At 42.9% G+C, this 19,628-nt stretch overlaps 1 protein-coding gene across 2 annotated transcripts in view; it reads left to right on the top strand.

The window, feature by feature from the left end:
* Positions 1 to 18,924, top strand: part of LOC126989726 (sodium/glucose cotransporter 4-like) — a 46,219-nt gene extending 27,295 nt beyond the window's left edge. Inside the window, exons 2-14 of one of the 2 annotated variants that reach the window (XM_050848338.1) lie at positions 1,304 to 1,375; positions 1,482 to 1,586; positions 1,913 to 2,077; positions 2,176 to 2,374; positions 2,464 to 2,687; positions 2,798 to 3,041; positions 3,431 to 3,635; positions 3,733 to 3,847; positions 3,973 to 4,060; positions 5,302 to 5,450; positions 9,536 to 9,689; positions 18,404 to 18,554; positions 18,744 to 18,924. In XM_050848338.1, coding sequence (XP_050704295.1) covers positions 1,304 to 1,375; positions 1,482 to 1,586; positions 1,913 to 2,077; positions 2,176 to 2,374; positions 2,464 to 2,687; positions 2,798 to 3,041; positions 3,431 to 3,635; positions 3,733 to 3,847; positions 3,973 to 4,060; positions 5,302 to 5,450; positions 9,536 to 9,689; positions 18,404 to 18,554; positions 18,744 to 18,810 — 1,938 coding nt within the window. In that variant the 3' untranslated portion in view covers positions 18,811 to 18,924. The remainder of the gene's footprint in view (positions 1 to 1,303; positions 1,376 to 1,481; positions 1,587 to 1,912; positions 2,078 to 2,175; positions 2,375 to 2,463; positions 2,688 to 2,797; positions 3,042 to 3,430; positions 3,636 to 3,732; positions 3,848 to 3,972; positions 4,061 to 5,301; positions 5,451 to 9,535; positions 9,690 to 18,403; positions 18,555 to 18,743) is intronic. The other variant, XM_050848339.1, reaches the window with a different exon arrangement.
* The last annotated feature ends 704 nt before the right edge of the window (positions 18,925 to 19,628 follow it).

The raw sequence follows: 19,628 nt of genomic DNA, 5'->3' as shown, positions 1-19,628 counted from the left end.
CTCTGTCCCTTTATCTCCAGTTTCCTTTCCGGCCGTTCTATCTCTGCGGTGGCAGACAGTCACTGTTCTTCCCCTAAACCTATTAACAGTGGTGTTCCACAGGGCTTTGTCCTATCACCCACTCTCTTCCTGTTATTCATCAATGATCTTTCCATAACAAACTGTCCTGTCCACTCATCCGCCGACGATTCCACTCTGCATTATTCAACTTCTTTCAATAGAAGACCATCCTAACAGGAAGTATATGACTCCAGACTGGAGGCTGCAGAACGCTTAACCTCAGACCTTGCTCAAAAACCCAATTTCTCCACCTATCAACTCGACACAATCTTCCAAACACCTATCCCCTATTCTTCGACAACACTCAGCTGTCACCTTCTTAAACACTAAATATCCTCGGTCTATCCTTAACTCAAAATCTTAACTGGAAACTTCACATCTCCTCTTTCACTAAATCAGCTTCCTCGAGGTTGGGTGTTCTGTACCGTCCCCGCCAGTCTTCTCCCCCGCACAATTGCTATCCATATACAGGAGCCTTGTCCGCCCGCGTACGGAGTATGCATTTCACGTGTGGAGGGGCTCCACTCACACAGCTCTATCGGATAGAGTGGAGTCTAAGGCTCTTCGTCTCATCAGCTCTCTTCCTTTTACTGATAGTCTTCTACCTCTTAAAATTCCGTGGCGATGTTGCCTCTCTTTCTATCTTCTATCGATATTTTCACGCTAACTGCTCTTCTGAACTTACTAACTGCATGCTTTCCCCCCTCCCGCCGCCTCGCCTCACACGACTTTCTAATGAAGCTCATCCCTATACTGTCCAAACCCCTTACGCAAGAGGTAACCAGTATCTTTACTCTTTCATCCCTCACGCTGGTAAACTCTGGAACAATCTTCCTTCATCTGTATTTCCTCCAGCCTACGACTTCAACTCTTTCAAGGGGTGGGTATCAGGACATCTCTCCTCCCGAAATTAACCTCTCTTTTTGGCCACTCCAATGTATTCTATTCGGGAGCAATAAGTAGCGGGCTTTTTTTCTCATTATCGTTTTTTTTTCACGCCCTTGAACTGTCTCCTTTTCTGTAAAAAAAAAATATATATATATAGTAGTAGCTGTTGTTTTTGTTGTAGTTATTGTTGTTGTTGTTGTTGTTATGGTGGTGGCGGCTATCTAAGAAATAAATATCAGCAGTAGGGTAAGAGTCAGAACAATGATAAGAAAAAGAATGAGTCTTATAGTAATATTGTTCGTTGTGAATAGGACCGGTACCTACAGTAAATGTGTCCTTTCTGCGCCTCCCACAGTCGTCATGGCGGTCCAAGCGAAGCAGCATGTCGGGCTACTTCCTGGCGTCCCGCAACATGCACTGGATCCCTGTAAGTGTGTGTGTGTGTGTGTGTGTGTGTGTGTGTGTGTGTGTGTGTGTGTGTGTGTGTGTGTGTGTCCACGTGCCCCATTTCCTCACGCCCTCCTCCCCGGCAGGTGGGCGCTTCGCTCTTCGCCAGCAACATCGGGTCGGGTCACTTTATCGGACTGGCGGGCTCCGGGGCAGCAACTGGGATTGGCATTGCTTCCTTTGAGCTGAATGTGAGTCTTCATGTGTGTGTGTGTGTGTGTGTGTGTGTGTGTGTGTGTGTGTGTGTGTGTGTGATAGAGAGTGTGTGTCACTGACGACTGATAAAATAATTATTTTAATGAACGTTTCTCTACAGTCCACACCTACCACAAACGAAGATCAACCACTTATGTTATTTTTTGTAATAAATCCTCTTATAGATTAACTAATTATCTTAATTCAATCTTGGATACGCAAGCTCCCAAAAGAATTGATGGAAACATGTATGTCAAAGCATGGCTTCCAAAATTAACTCACTCAGATTTTGCTATGTATCACTAAAGATATTCTGCTTCAGGCTATATTCGTCCTGATGATGCTGGGTTGGCTTTTCGTGCCCGTGTACATGAGTTCGGGCGTTTACACCATGCCGGAGTATCTCAGGGAGAGGTTTGGAGGGCAGCGTATCAGGGTCTACCTCTCCTGCCTTGCTCTTCTCCTTTCCATCTTCACCAAGATATCGGTAAATTTCTTCCTCTTTCCGGATTTTTTGTTTCATAAAACATTGTGAGTGCCCAGACAAACAGTCGATTATCTAATCATTCATTTTGTTCTTCACAGGCCGATCTTTACGCTGGAGCCCTGTTTATACAGCAGGCGCTTCAAAAGAATTCCGAGGAATGGCTTTACATTAGTATCCTCATACTGCTGGCCATTGCTGCTGTGTTCACGATAACTGGAGGCCTTACGGCTGTCATCTGGACTGACTTTGTACAAACTATTCTCATGATTGCCGGTGCTCTCACCCTCATGGGCTTAAGTGAGTACACTGATAATATGCATCTTCCTTATTAGATCAATTTTGTGGCATGAACACTTAATTAAATATATAACTCGTCTCATTCGTAGCTTTTGAAAAAGTGGGTGGTTACAACGAGATGGTTGACAAGTTTTTTTATGCCATCCCCAATGAAACAAGATACGCCAACGACAATGTAACGAATTGTGGAGAGCCGCCCTCCGACTCTATGAACTTCTTCAGGTCAATCAAGCCCGGGGAGTCTGATTTGCCCTGGACTGGCATGATCTTTGGTGCCACAGTTTCTGGCATTTGGTACTGGTGCACCGACCAGGTATATATTCCAGCATGAATAATCATCGTGTTACTGGTCAGTTTGTTAATAAATAAATGTATGTATTAACGGTATATTTTTTTCACGTAATATATATCATTGTCCTACAGGTTATCGTTCAGCGAACTCTCTCCAGTAAAAACATGACCCACGTCAAAGCAGGTTGTATTCTGGCGGGACTGCTCAAGTTCCTGCCGCTCTTCATGCTGGTGTTTCCTGGAATGGCGTCACGCGTTCTATTCCCGGACAAGGTTGCATGCGTTGATCCAGAGGAGTGTGAAAAATATTGCAACAATGAGGCTGGATGCACGAACATTGCTTACGTTGAGCTCGTCCTTCATGTTCTCCCAGACGGTACGATCTAAACTGACTACTAGATATAATTTTTACTAGAGATGTGCCGATATCGATGCTCAGTTCTCAGCCGATACCGATATTACAATACTAACAAATGGCCGATATTTTGCCGATACCGACACCAATATTTTTTTATCAAAATAAAATTCATAATCATCTGTTAATCAGTGTCATGTAATATATTTGTCCTGTTTCACATTATAAATAATACAGAAAAGTATCGGAGTATCGGCCATGCTTTCACCCTGCCGATACCGATACCGATACTACAAATAAAGGCCGATACAGCCGATACCGATACTGATGCTGCCGGCATATCTCTAATTTTTACCTCTACCAACATGCATGTGTTCACATATTTTTATTCGTGGTCTCACCTCCTACAGGATTGACTGGGCTAATGTTGGCGGTGATGCTGGCTGCCCTCATGTCCTCCCTCACTTCCATCTTCAACTCGTCTTCTACCATTTTTTCTATCGACATATGGACGAGGATCCGCAAGCAGGCAACTGACGTGGAGCTACTGATCGTAGGTCGCGCCTTTGTGCTCATCATGGTGGTGATCTCCATCATCTGGATCCCCGTCATACAGTAAGCCCTCTACTATATATACTAATCACCTTTGTCGTTTCTCTTGCTCATCAAATCTCTTCGTTTACATCACGCCTAATACTCTTGCTTTCTCCAGGAGCACAGCCAGTGGCCAGCTGTTCATTTATATTCAAAGCATCTCGTCCTTCCTTTCACCACCAATTTGCGCAATCTACCTTCTTGCTATCTTCTGGCCACGCACTACAGAGCCGGTAAGTTCTATTGCTTCTTATTTCCCTCCATATGGTAAGCCTATTCATGATATAGGAGCCTTATTTATCCTCATTAGTGTACATACACCATGAGACTACAATAGGGAATGTCTGGTGTACTGCAGGGCGCCTTCTGGGGTCTCATCGTGGGTCTGGTCATCGGTCTCACCAGATTCATCATGGAGTTCGCTTTCGTTATTCCTCCCTGTGGAGGTGAGTCACAAGCTTGGAGTAACTGCAGAGTTCAGTGCCAATAACAAATGCAATTACAATTACTCTTTTAGATTTTCAATTACAATTTCCATTACAGTTACCTCAACAGGATAACCAGAAATTACATTTACCTTTACAATTATATTACTCCTCTAGATTTTCAGTTACAATTTCTATTACAATTACTTCGACATGATAACCAGAAATTACCTTTACCATTACAATTATATTACTCCTCTAGATTTTCAGTTACAATTTTAATTACAATTATTTTATCGTAATAATCACAAATCACAATTAGAAGTAGATAGTTTGTATTGAATTACTTCAATTAATTTAAATTCTACGAATGATTAAATTAATATTGGATGTTAAGTCTGTCAGGCAGCCAGCGCTAGTGGTTCATCACACACAGGTAGCATGACTCAGGAGTGCAAGTGATGGATGCGACTCAAACATGCTGGAGACATTCCAGCATTATGACTAAACAATGCTACGTCCCGTAGCGTATACAACACTTGATGTGTACTGACGCATTTTGTATTTAGCCAGTTATGGTATGAATTGGTGTCCTTGTGTAATGATGTAATATAAAGATATATACTGAGCAGCAGCCAATTGCAATTAGATTTGCAATTGCTTTCTAACTTTAAAGCCCAATCAAAACTACAATTACAAATATTATTATATGAAAACTCAAATAAAATTCAATTTACAATTACTTTATAATTTAGAGGCTCAGTTACAATTATATATAATTATTAATATTTTCATTTTACTCATATTCAACTCGCGACTCGCCGAGCCTGGTGAGTCGCGCAGTGCCACAGCCCCGTAAAGGGTCAGTAAGTATGTCTGGACTTAAGAAACCCTAAATCAACTCGGGGATATCAGGGGCAGTTATACAAGGTACGGGATATTCAGCCAGAAAATAAACGAAAAATTACGACTTTGGGCGCCGTCTTGATTCCTGTGTCCCTTTTTGGTTCACAGTCATTGGCCGCGAATTTTTCAGTAACTAAACGTCCAAAGAATGCCTAGACAAGATCAAAGAATATGTATTCTTTGGATTATGGCTCCCCGCTCTCGCCAGGCCACAAACAATGTCTAGAATGAGTCGACATGATATATTAGGTACTTAATGCATTATCTGTAGAAAGTACTTGCTACTTGTAGCAAGTAGTAAAGAGTAAGAAGTGACCGCACACATGAATGTTGACAGCGGTGTGATTTCGCGACAGAGCCAGAATCAGCGGACAAGCGTCCCGAGTGGATCAAGGTGATCGTTGGCAACGTGCATTACCTCCACTTCGGATGCATTCTGCTACTGCTGACCATGGTGGTGACGGTGGCGGTGTCGCTGCTCACCGAGCCAATTCCTGAGAAGTGTGTAAGTACAGCATAACCCATCCCGTCCCATCCACCCCTTTTTATATCACGGATGTACTCTCTGTTAAATGTGCATTAAGGCATACTATCCCCACCACATCCCTCAACCCCACCCTCCTGCAGGACGAGTATCCGCCCTGCCCAAACCATCCCTTGCGTGGCAGTGTCATATACTCATCCCATCCCAGCTACCGTCCTTCGGCAAATGTTTACCTCCCCTCCATCCTATGCGCACTAATCACCATCAGTCATTACTACTCAACTGTACGTATGTATGTATGTATGCCTCGGAGTCCCCGGCTGGGGGAGGTCCATAAATGCCCCCAGATCTGATTACCCTTTGGTGCCGATAATAAGGTGTCCTGATAACTCTCCCAACTTTCTCTATATCAACTCCTGCAACATTAGCGGTCTTTGCTCTAACTTCCATTCTGTGGAACACCATCTCTCCTCCTCTAAACTTCACCTTCTCTTCCTCACCGAAACCTAGGTCTCGGGGGTTACCGATAACAACCTCTACTCGGTTCCCTCCTACTATCTCTATCATAATTTTCATTCCAAAGTTATATGTTGCGTCTACGTAGCCTACGCAACGACATCACTTGCTCTCGTGCCCACGATCTTGATTTTTCAGGATTTTCCACCATCTGGCTGAGACTTCATTGTCACTCTATTACTGAGTACATTTGTGCTGTTTATCTCTCACCTAATGCTACCAACTATGTAAAATTCTTTGACTACTTGAACTCTGAAGTGAAGCACATCTTGACTCGCTCTCCATTCGCTGAAATCTCCATCCTAAGAGATTTCAATGTTCACCACCAGCTTTGGTTTTCATGCTCTTTCACTGACCAGCCTGGTGTACAAGCCTACATTCTGTCCTATCGCTCCTGCACACCCTCTAGACCCCCCGAAGAGGCGGTACTTCTGGCATTTTACTTCAGCTCGGTGGGACGACCTGAGGATGTACTTTTCCGATTTCCCGTGGAATGATCACTGCTTCCAGGAAAGTGACCCCTCAGTGCGTGCCCAGCGGATCACTGAGGTGATTGTCTGTGGAATGGAGGCACACATTCCACATACTTTCTCTACTCCTCATGCTAAAAAGCCTTGGTATAATCACGATTGTTCTCGTGCTATCAAAAATAGAGAGGCAGCTCACAAAAGGTACCAGAGCCTTCGCACTTCTGCTAACTATGATCTTTACATTTCCGCCCTGAATCGTGCCAAATCTATTTTTCGACTTCCTAAAAACTCTTCATAAACAGAAAGTGCCGCAGAAGGCTTATGGGCCTGATAGAGTGCCTCCTATTGTCCTTAAAAACTGTGCTTCCGTGCTGACACCCTGCCTGGTCAAACTCTTTCGCCTCTGCCTTTCAACATCTACCTTTCCATCCTGCTGGAAGTACGCTTACATACAGCCTGTGCCTAAGAAGGGTGACCGTTCTAAATAATCACTTCCAATCCCTCAAACTACCGTTCTATAGCTTTACTTTCCTGTCTTTCTAAAGCTTTTGAATCATTTCTTAATCGGAAGATTCATAAGCATCTACTTCTGACCTTCTAACTGATCGCCAGTATGAGTTCCGCAAGGGACGTTCTACTGGTGATCTTCTTGCTTTTTTAACGTCTCATCAACTTCTCTCTTCGTACTGAGAGTCTCGTACCTCTTAAATTCCGCCGCCATGTTGCCCCTCTTTCTATCTTCTATCGATATTTTCACGCTGACTGCTCTTCGGAACTTGCTAACTGCATCCCCCCCCCCCCCCCCCATCCCGCGGCCCCGCTGCACACGACTTTCTTCGCAAGCTCATCCCTACTGTCCAAATCCCTTATGCAAGAGTTAACCAGTATCATCTCTCTTTCATTCCTCACGCTGGTAAAGTCTGGAACAAACTTCCTTCATCTGTATTTCCTTCTGCCTACGACTTGCACTCTTTCAAGAGGAGAGTATCAGGACACCTTTCCTCCCGAAATTGACCTCTCTTTTGGCCACTTCTCAGTGTTTTGCGGGCTTTATTTCTTTCTTTTTTTTTTTTTTCACTTGAGCTGTTTCCTATACTGTAAAAAGAAATTATTAAAAAAAGAATAAAGACCCTTTCCTATCACGCTGTCCCATCCATCCACTCTTCCGGCACGCGTATATATCTATGCCTTTTCACCCACCTTACCCACACACTCAACCCCCTCCAGTATGGGGGTATCCCCTCATAAAGATGGACTAAGAGGCACACCTAACATCACCGTAGCCGATCCAGGATTCAGTATGTTTCCTAACTAGTAGAAGGTAATGTTATAATTGTATTTCATAAAAAAATCCTTATAACCAAAAACTAACTAAAATTATGGGTATTCTTTTTCTTGAACAGAACATTGAATAAACAACAGAACAATAATATGAAAATACGTATAGCCACCACTGCCAGGTCATCGTACTCAGAGCACAGTATTTACCGGTTTCTGACGCCTAACTATTGGCAAGAAACATCAGCATCTAACTCTTTTAACGATAACTATAAATTAGTTTCGTTATTGGTGCCCAGAAGACAGTTTGGGGGTAGGAAGTCGGGAAATATAATCGGCTGAGTACGACAATCTGGCAATGTTGACTGGCTGTAGCTACGAGGCCCGAGCCAGCCTACACGCCATTTTGGGGGTATCAGATACCATAAATAGCATATTTTTACTGCGCATGAGCTTTCATATTGATCTATTTGTGTATATTTCATGGTGGTAAAACTTACACAGATACTTGTTTCATTTTTACTAGTGACACGAATATGTGACTTTTTCACAATAGAATTTCACCCAAACAAGTGAATCAGACACCACAGAAATATTACCAGTGTGTGTATGAATGAATACAAAGATAAGCACATACTCTGATTTAACTCTATTATGTCTCGTGGATCATTAATAAATAAAAACAAAATATCTGTAGAAATGCAAAGGTTGGTGCCATTTGATTTTATATAGTTTCACTTAGGCTCAAGGAAAAATAACCTACTTTGGACGTTGGGGTCTGTGTGGTCTGAATATATATGTACATCTATGTAAATCTCTCTCTCTCTCTCTCTCTCTCTCTCTCTCTCTCTCTCTCTCTCTCTCTCTCTCTCTCTCTCTGATAGAACTTTTTTTTGACAGCAAAGGAAACCGTTCAAGGGCTTAAAAAAAATAATGAAAAAAAAGCCCGCTACTCACTGCTCCAAAAAAAATTAGAGAGGAGTGGCCGAAAGAGAAATAAATTTCGGGAGGAGAGGTGTCCTGATACCCTAGACTGTCTCGGAGTGGACGCATGTCACTTCAGGGCTCAGTTCATGGCCCAGTGCAGTTCATAATTTACATCAACAACGTTGAAGTTGAACTCAATAATTTCATTACTAAAGAGGTATGCTGACGACACGAATATTAGCAACTCGGTCCTCTTACAGCAAGACATGCAAAGCCTCCAAGATGATTTGTATAAAATTTCGGCTTTGTCTGGTAGATGGGAGATGTTCTTGAAAATTGACAAGTGCCAGGTTCTGCAAGATGGAGTAATAAATAGGAGGTTCGAATCGTCCGATTATGAAATAAAAGATGTGAAACTCAAGAGCATACACTGTGTTATGGACGTGGGTGCCTAAGTCGTGTCAAACTCCAATTGTTCACAGCAGTGCATTGATGCGAACTGAATGTTGTGTTTTTAATAGAAAATTTTCATTCAAGAATAAAAATGGAATACTGCCACTATACAATATTCGTATTAGAGTGTCAGACCCCACTTGGAATATGCGGTAGTACTTTTGGTCTCCCCACAAATGAGAGGGGAGGGGTCGCGGTGGTAGACTGTGGGCGGACCTCAAGGGAAAAGCTGAAGAAATGATAAATAAGCCTCATGCCCAATCCATTGCGTTTAGGTCGCCTTGAACATGACTACCAGCCCTTTCCAAACCACTCCCGTCCACCCGTCTACTGTCCACTAAGTATCAATCTTCATTACAAAAAATAGGTACCGATCCGTATACCTCGTCAAAACAAATGTGTACAAAATATCTTTCTTTCCCTGCAACGAGAACATTTAACACGCTCCTTCCCCTCACGCAGCTGTACCGCCTCACCTTCTGGAGTCGCAACAGCAAGGAGGTTCGTGTGTCCGTGAGGGAATGGAGGAATGAGATGGCTCCTGACGACCAGGTCAAGATTCTACCCAAGAAAGAGGACGGCGACGCTTCCAGCATATCTACCAGTGGCTCAAAGGGTACGGCTTTTATACTGCTCGTGACTCGAGTAAGGCACCTTTACAGCATTGCTGACTCTTTAACCCCCCTCGCTATCATTTTCGGCAGAAGTAAGGCCTTCATCCGGCCACTCGACATGGAGAGGGATAAGCAAAACGTACCTCTCATTTGTTTCTTGAAAAATAATTTTCTTTAAAAAAACAATTCTACAAGAAAATGTAGCAGAGAAAAAGTATTACTTACCATTCTTTATTTCTTGCAAAACACAACCATTTTGCAGCAAACCGGGCAGTCCAAATTTATTCTCGCCATCTTGTTATTTGATGGAAAGGTGAGAGAAATCAAACTTCCAGTAATATGTGACAATTCTAGTGCACTGAACAAATATCAGCCATATCAGCTTCGATATTTGGCCAAAATATATCTAGAATTAATTTTGGTAATAGGACACCCAGAGAGAGTCCTGTATACGAGACTGAGTGGAGTTCACAGTGGCCAAGCCTCAAAATGCATTTATACATATAGTTTATCTGTGTTTACAAGGCCAAGTCCCTACCATAGATAGGATGGGATCACAAAGATACAGACACAGCACATGTATTTGTACAGTGTGGCCGCAGGCACAAACTATAACTACAGTGAAATAGTCTTTCTCTATATGTGTGACCGCATCCCATAGAATGTGAACGGGGCTTGACCTTGTAAGCACAAACTAATCTCGAGTACAGGAATGTTTCGCGTTGCCAAATCCCAACATTCATTAAAGATATATTTTCACGATAAGGTGAAGCTAACACATGCAGTAGAAACATGTACGTAGTTTAATCCCTAGAATGGTCATATATTCCTGGAAGACTGATTGTATCATCTTTGTATCATATTTATAAAGTTTGCCAAGTTTGCAAAATAATAGCTTTGCTATGCAAAAAATAGAGAAAGATAAACAATGTATTCTTCCCTGTTTTATTTTCATACGCAATAGTTTGGGTTATTTGGATGATATATTATAGTACTCTCCTCAAATAACGTTTTAAAGAAACAAATGAGAGCTATTGCCTTTCCATCGCCTTCACGCCGAGGGACCACAAACAGTGCTGCCATCTATCATAATTCACCACGGAACCCCAATTGTAAACACCTATTTATAAATTATACAGTCTCCGCTATGTTAAGGAGTCCACTGTGCCCCCTTCTTCGTCTTAACTCACTATATATTGTTACCGCTATGGAGAAAGGCCTCTGTACTAATTACTCCAGAGAAAGTTTCCTCTATACCTTTTGTACTCTATTCCCATCTTTACTATCAGCACGGGTAAGGTATGACAGTGACTAGGCCCATCATTACTGCCAGTGAGAGTAAGGTACGATAGTGGCTAAGTCCTTCTTTACTATCAGTAAGAGTAAGGTTCAACAGTGGCAAGGTCCCTCTTTACATCAGTGAGAGTAAGGTACGACAATGGCAAGGTCCCTCTTTACATCAGTGAAAGTAAGGTACGACAATGGCAAGGTCCTTCTTTACTATCAGAAAAAGTTAGATACGACAGCGGCAAGGTCCTTCTTTACTATCAGAAAAAGTTGGATACGACAGTGGCAAGGTCCTTCTTTACTATTAGTGAGAGTAAGGTACGGGAGTGGCAAAGCCCCTCTTTACTATCAGTGAGAGTAAGGTACAGCAGTGACAAGGTTCCTCTTTACTACCAATGAGAGTATGGTACGACGGTAACAAGGTATAATTATTATCTTTACTATCAGAGATAATAAGGTGCGCGACAGTGGCAATGTATATATTTTAAACCAGCAAAAGTAAGGTACGGCAGTAGCAAGGCATATCCTTACTATCAGTGAAAAGGGTACGGCATGGCAGTGAAAAGACCCCTGTTTACTGTTAGAGTAAGGTACGGCAGCGGCAAGGCCCTTCTATACTCTCACCATAAGCAATATACGGCAATAACATGGCATACCTTTACTATCAGTGGGAATAAGGTACGGGAGTGGAAAGGTCCTACTTTACTATCAGCGAGAGTAATGCTGGGATCACACATCTGCGATTTCGCTCTGCGACGGTTGGCGATTTTGAAAATGCACGAAATCGTGGGAGCATCGCCATTGTCTCTGGGCGTTTGCCTCTATTTCAACTCACGGCAACATAGCGAGGGAGGGTCGTTCGCCTATACGCACACGAGGGCGACAGGCGAGGGAACGTCGAGGTGAATCGTGCGTGAATGCGCGCGACTGTACGCAGAGGAGCCCAATTTTGAAAATAAAACCCGTTGCGACGGTTCGCGATGGACGCAGGACCTGGCGACTATGCGCGACCGCCCCTCGTCTAGCCGCTCGACGACTCTCGACGTCGCACGCATGGTCGAGAAAACGTCGAGGGCGCGTCGCTGTACGACCCATAATAGGCGGGCAACACTATTCGCGCTCTCTCTTCCATCCATCCCCCACACACCACACATTATATATATATATATATATATATATATATATATATATATATATATATATATATATATATATATATATATATATATATATATATATATATATACACACACACACACACACACACACACTAACTAACTAACTAACCAGAAATTAATCTTGGCACCCTGCATATCCCGACGCTCTAACGCTAAGGTTATTATTTCGCCTGATCAACCTTATAGGTTTTCAATATGGTAAAATAATCCCCATTTGGCAACGCCATTTGCTTGTGGCGACTCAAATTTCATAGTCGGTTAGTAACGAACACCCAGTGCTTCAAGTAAGTAGTAGCCCGTGCTACCCTCCCTTGCTGTCGCTGATATTGCTTTATTGCTTCTTGCTTCTAATTCAGCAGTTCTTAATCTGGGGGTCGTGATCGCCTGGGAACGAAGTAAGTTGTTTTGAGGAATATGGGATTTTATTCGTATGGTGTAAGGTTTTCTGCATGTTATACCGTATCGACAACTTCTGTAATAAATTGTAAGTGGAAAGAGTTTTACAATCTGTAATAACTTGCTAATAAGCTAATGAAGTAGTCATGAGAAATACATTATAATTTTACTGTGTACTCTAGCTAATAATTTTACTGTGTACACTAGCTTATAATTTTGCATTTTGTTAAACCAGGCTATTATTTTGCATTTAGGAATACTATTCTATTTTTTGTATTCATGAACACTAGGCTATTATTTAGCAGTTAGCAATACTACTCTATTATTTTGCATTTATGACAACTAGGGTATTATTTTGCATTTAGGAATACCATTCTATTATTTTCCATTCATGAACACTAAGCTATTATTTAGCAGTTATTTTGCAGGCGGGCAGGGTAGCGGCGTGTGGCAGGACAGTGTTGAGTGCGAATGAGCGTTCGCTCGCCAAGACGCCAACGGTTTTTCACACCCTCCCGCTCCCTCGCTGCCCTCTCGCTTCCCGAAGCAGCTTCGCTGCCATACGCACGATGAACAGTCGCTCGCATATACGCGCGCATACACCGCGACCCCTTGCGTTTGACGAGGGTATTCAAGCACATACTGCGATGGTCTCTCGCTTAACCGTGCGAATAATCGTGCGATTTGGCCAATATCGCAGACTTCTGCGAACTTTTTGAACATTTCAAAATGTTCGCGCGACGGGCCAGCACCCGCAAGTCGTGCGAACTTTACCGCGCGACTATTGCGACTAATCGCAGGGACGTCGCTACGATGTCGAGCGTATATGCCGATTTCGAAAATAATCAAAATCAAAAACCGTCGCAGAGCGAAATCGCGGATGTGTGATTCCAGCATAATGCTGGGATCACACATCCCAATATTCATGCGACGATCTGCGACGAAAATTTCCAATGAAATTGTGGCATCTTTCAATCGCGTTCGACGACGCAGCGGTCGGCCACGTCGCGCGAACATTTTGACTCGACCGAAAATTTACGCTCCTTTCGGCGATACTCTGCGATGATGAAAATTTAAAGAATGCGAAGCGCAATTAGCGTATCGCGATAATGCTCGTCTACCCTCGTCAAACATAGTCTCAATATAATATAGCGTATATGCGACGACTTGTATATCGTGCGGTATAGCGCGCTGACTCTTTCAAAGCGATGGCAGAGAACCAGCGATGTGAAAACCGTTGGCGAGCGACCACTCGCTCGCACTCACACTGTCCTGCCACACGCCGCTACCCTGCCCGCTTGCAAAATAATAGCCTAATATTCATGAATTTATAATAATAGCATATTATTCCTGACTGCTAAATAATAGCTTAGCGTTCATGAATGGAAATTAATAGAATAGTATTCCTAAATGCAAAAGAATACCCTAGTGTTCATAAATGCAAAATAATAGAATAGTATTCCTAACTGCTAAATAATAGCCTAGTGTTCATGAATACAAAAAATAGAATAGTATTCCTAAATGCAAAATAATAGCCTGGTTTAACAAAATGCAAAATTATAAGCTAGTGTACACAGTAAAATTATTAGCTAGAGTACACAGTAAAATTATAATGTATTTCTCTTGACTACTTCATTAGCTTGAAAGCTAGTTATTACAGATTGTAAGGCCCGTACCAAGAGTAATGAAGGTCGAGCCGCGTACCTTCCCTTCGACAATGTAGGCACGGCCTCAGCGTGCCTTCAATCCTTACCACAAGTCGCTCGGGAAGGTAAATGCACATACGCACGCTGCAACCTTCTTTTCACCTACCAGATCTAATGCACGCACACATATACAAACACACAGTGCTATTCATGGAGGTATAATACCTCCATGGTGCTATTACAGAGATAATATTGTCCGTTTCATTCCGTCTGTCCACTCGTGAACGTTGATGTGGCACCTGCGCATTGTGAGTTTGTGATTGCGTGAAGATCATTTGAATGTTTGTGTATATAAAAAATCCTCAAACCATCGTATACGAACCTCAAACAGAAGATTTGCATCGATAATATACCATACAAGAACACGAAGAAATAACTTGCATATCAAACAGTATAGTTTGATCATACTCGAAGGATCTATAGCCTTTCAGATACTCATATTTCATCTCATTAAGGGATATAAAGTGACATACGACTCTGAAAGTGTCTATACATAAGAAATTTTGATGTTGCATGTATAAATAACATGGGTAGCCTAATATTCAAAATAGCCTACTATCGCATTCAAGTTATTATTTATTATTTCATGTTTTTTCCATTATTAATCGTTATTTACATGCAGTAAATTATTAAGATACCCTTTGTTTACACTTGCAGAGCCAGATGTCTTAACTGAAATGATAGAGAATTTGAAAAACCATAGATCGTCGGAGAATGTGAGCCACGAAGGTTCCCGCCTGGCTGGTACCTCTGTGCTTTGAAGGCGCGTGCTGTTGTTGTAAACAAGACAAACATATTCGCTGCAACTATAATATACGACTTACCAATTAGGGAAAATATATTCTCAGGTTGTTTTAACTGAACCGCAACTATTTGCCACGCCAAATTTGGAAAATAAACATATTTTTCCTCGAAGGTCTGAGGGAAGACACGGGGTAGACCAGGTAGACCGTGCCTTCCCTTCGTCTCTCCCGCAGACCTTCGTTCCAAAAATGCTAGTGACTTTAGGTACGCACCGTCCTTCCCTTCGATCTTCGTCGCTAAACCTTCACGACTCTTGGTACGGGCCTAAAACTCTTTCCACTTACAATTTATTACAGTAGTTGCAGATACGGTATAACATGCAGAAAACATTACACCATACGAATAAATTCCCATATTCCTCAAAACAACTTACTTCGTTCCAAGGAGATCACGACCCCAAGGTTAAGAACTGCTAAATTACAATCAAGAAACAATAAAGCAATATCAGCGACAGCAAGGGAGGGTAGCACTGGGTGTTCGTTACTAACCGACTATCAAATTTGAGTCGACACAAGCAACTATCGTTGCCAGATGGGGATTATTTTACCATATTGAAAACCTATAAGGTTGATCAGCCGAAATAACTACCTTAGCGTTAGAGCGTCGGGATATGCAGTGCCAAGATTAATTTCTGGTTAGTGTGTGTGTGTGTGTGTGTAGTATGTATATATATATATATATATATATATATATATATATATATATATATATATATATATATATATATATATATATATATATATATATATATATATATATATATATATATATATATATATATATATATATATATATATATATATATATATATATATATACGTATATAATGTGTGGTGTATGGGGGATGGATGGTAGAGAGAGCGCGATAGAGTTACCCGCCTATTATGGGTCGTACAGCGACGCGACCTCGACGTTTTCTCGACCATGCGTGCGACGTCGAGCGTCGTCGAGCGGCTAGACGAGGGGCGGTCGCGCATAGTCGCCAGGCCCTGCGTTCAGCCAAGGCCTTCTAAAAGGGGCCTGGTTCAGCGCGAACCGTCGCAACGGGTTTTATTTTCAAAATTGGGCTCCTCTGCGTACAGTCGCGCGCATTCACGCACGATTCACCTCGACGTCCCCTCGCCTGTCACCCTCGTGTGCGTATAGGCGAGCGACCTTCCCTCGCCATGTTGCTGTGAGTTGAAACAGAGGCAAACTCGCAGAGACAATGACGATGCTACCACGATTTCGTGCATTTTCAAAATCGCCAACCGTCGCAGAGGAAAATCGCAGATGTGTGATCCCAGCATTAGGTACAGCATTGACAAAGCATATTTTTACAATCACAGTGAGTAAGGTATACGGCAGTAGTCAGGCTCATCTTTACTATAAGCGACAGTGAGGTACAGCAGTCACAAGGCCGATCTTTACAATCAGCCAGAGCAAAGTACATCAGTGGCAAGGCCGATCTTTACTATTAGCTAGAGCAAGGTACATCAGTGGTAAGGCCGATCTTTACTATTAGCGAGACCAAGGTACACACTCAAAAAACTATCGTTACACATTCAGCACGATACAAACTGACACCAAGGGCGACGCCATTGAGAACAGGCTACTCATGTTGGTGTCACTGTGTGTGTTGAGTGTGGGTTCACTTGCCTGAACCAAGTGAGCGGGATTCGTAAATAAAGCAATAAAATTTGAGCTGGCACAGTAATGCTTCATGAGACACACGGATGGAGTCTTAGTCGAAGTCAAATGATTTGTGTTCTATGAAGCTACATATAATATTGTAGTGTTTGAGGTGATGAAATCATGCTTTAACACCTCACACACAAGTGAAGAGTGAAAAAAATTCCATTTAAGAGACAATACGATAAACACCTTGCGGTGATGACTCACTCAGGATTCGGTTATCAGAGTGATCGCCACATACGGCTCCTCTGAGCCTAGGAGGTTACGTAAAACTTAGCTAACCCTTATGATAGATTTATAGTGGATTATAAACTTGACCTATCATCCAAATGGTAAGATAACGTTGGCATTGGTTTCACTAGTAAAGCAAGCACTACTCGAGTCACGGTATTCTCTTGTCTAGAAACAATCATGGAATGCACCCAATAAGATTAATTCTCTAATAATTCTCGGCGAGTCATTATACCAACATGTTAGAGAAATTAACTACTGTATGCAAGCTATTTAATAAATTTATCTTCTCCAGAGACGGCTAATTTCGGCAATTCAAAACGCCCGCGCCAAATTCCTTATTCGTCAACTTAAAAATCGCGCAAAGTTCCTACTTTTTATTATGCAATGAGGCAGCACGAGAGAAGGGTAGCCCAGGAGGAGATTGAAACAACCTGTAGAAGTCCATGCTACTCGATCTGTTTAAACTTTATCTTTCTTACCAGCAATGCTTTTAGCGTTGCAGTTTGAAGTTGTGGGTATTTTCTCAGATGCCCACAATTTGTTCATGAAAGAAAAGACACGCTCAGTGGAAGCATTAGTTCCAGGATGGCACATTATGAACTGAACTATATTTGACATGCGTTGCTGGTTGTTTTTGTCTTTGACATGGGAGAATTCTTCTACCCACCGTTGTTACGTATATCATATGAGTATTATTGTTTAATAATTTGTGAATATAAAGCTTAAACAAGTGGCACTCAAATCACTCCGTTAATATTATGGTGATATCTGGTATCTCAGTGTCTCCCTTCCTCTCTATCCCTACCTTACGGGGGTCCTACCCTGCTCCCCCCAGTAGAGCTGAGGTGGTGGGGGTGATCGCACCCTTACCAACCCTGCCGAGATTATCGGATTGCTCAGAGTGAAATTCGTCGGACCCCACTGTAACGATAGTTTTTCGAGGGTGTGTACATCAGTGGCAAGGCCGATCTTCACTATTAGCGAGAGCAAGGTACATCAGTGGCAAGGCCGATCTTTACTAATAGCGAAAGCAAGGCCGATCTTTACTTTTAGCGAAAGCAAGGTACACCAGTGGCAAGGCTGATCTTTACTATTAGCAAGATTAAGGTATACCAGTGGCAATGCCGATCTTTACTATTAGCGAGAGCAAGGCCAATCTTTACTTTTAGCGAGATCAAGGTACACCAGTGGCAATGCCGATCTTTACTATTAGCGAGAGCAAGGTACATTAGTGGCAAGGCCGATCATTACTATTGAAATTTGTGAGAGTAAAGTACGGCAGTGGCTTTACTACTCGTATACATGCACTTTATGTCACAGGAGCTCCTTGAGACTGACATGCAGCAAGTGTCTGGTGATGGGCCTGGGCCTGGAATAGGAGTGGAGAGTGAAGAACGGTCAGCTTCTCGTCATGATACTTATTGTTGGTATTCTCAGATCTGCCGGACTGGCGACGCGCCCTTAACTGGATGTGCGGCGTGAGTCCCCAGGCGGAGGGAGCCACAGAGGATCCCGACTTGGAACTGACGCCGGAGGAAAAAGCCAAAAGAGCTGCCGAATTTCTTGAAGAGAAGGCACCTTGGAAGAGGTATTCTGATCTTTACAAATCCATTGACTTTGGACATGAAAACTGAAAATTATACCATTAGTGTTTTCATATAAGATACAATTTTGACATACCCAACACCTTTTCTTTATGACGTTAGTATTTCTGGATGTCCAGGGATCATAATTACATCAGAATGTGTGTAAAGGCGCTGGATCCTTTCTCCTGCAGTGTTGTCAACGTCCTGTCTGTGATCGTGATGGTGGGCGCCACCTTCATGTTCGGCTTCTACGGCTAGAGTAGCCTGCGCCTATAGGAACATTTGCGGCTCACAAGACGATCATCATTCCGATACCACCGTTTCTACAACCAGTGTATGGAAATAAATATAACATAATAAATATAAAACATATGTAGCCAAACGATTTTCATCCAACATCCTTGCGGCCACAAAAGTATTTTAGCCCAGCTGTCCGTCGGCGAGAAGTCACTTCGTAACAAACACATTGGTAGAAATATCTAGCCACAAATAAAATAAAATAAATTCTTTACAGAGGAGGCCCCACCTAGTCTGATTTACAATAGGGTTATAGAATAAGAGGTCTTATTCTGGTTATGTGCCCAGCCTATGGAAAGTACCTAATGTGACGCCGATTTTCAAAAAGAGGAAAAGGTCAGATACTTCTAACTATCGCCCAGTTAAAGGGGCTCTCACACATTCACGGTCCCGGTCGCGACCGTCCCCGATGGCTCCCGATAAGCCGGTCGCCGGTCGACCGGCTGTAAGATCGGGGATTGTCGGCGGCAGACCGCCGGTCTACCGCCGGTCGACCCTGAGGACCGTAGACGCAGCCGACCACCGCCGGTCAACTTTAAAATTTTCAAAGATATCGGCGATGCGCCCGGTCGACCGGCGGTGTCGAAAAATGTCGCCGGTCGACCGGCGGTCAGCCGCCGACACCCACGGCAGACCGGCGGCAGACCGGCGGTAGGCCGAGAGTGAACACCTGTGTCTGACCTGGGGATTAGCAAGGGAGGAAGGAGGAAAACGAGGAGAAACAGGTAGGAGCGAGGGATGAAGAGAGAGAGGGAGATGAGATACAGCAGGAAGAGGAC

Source organism: Eriocheir sinensis, unplaced genomic scaffold (assembly GCF_024679095.1).
Source record: "Eriocheir sinensis breed Jianghai 21 unplaced genomic scaffold, ASM2467909v1 Scaffold1274, whole genome shotgun sequence".
NCBI classification, from domain to species: domain Eukaryota; kingdom Metazoa; phylum Arthropoda; class Malacostraca; order Decapoda; family Varunidae; genus Eriocheir; species Eriocheir sinensis.
This window is presented reverse-complemented; position numbering and strand designations above follow the sequence as displayed.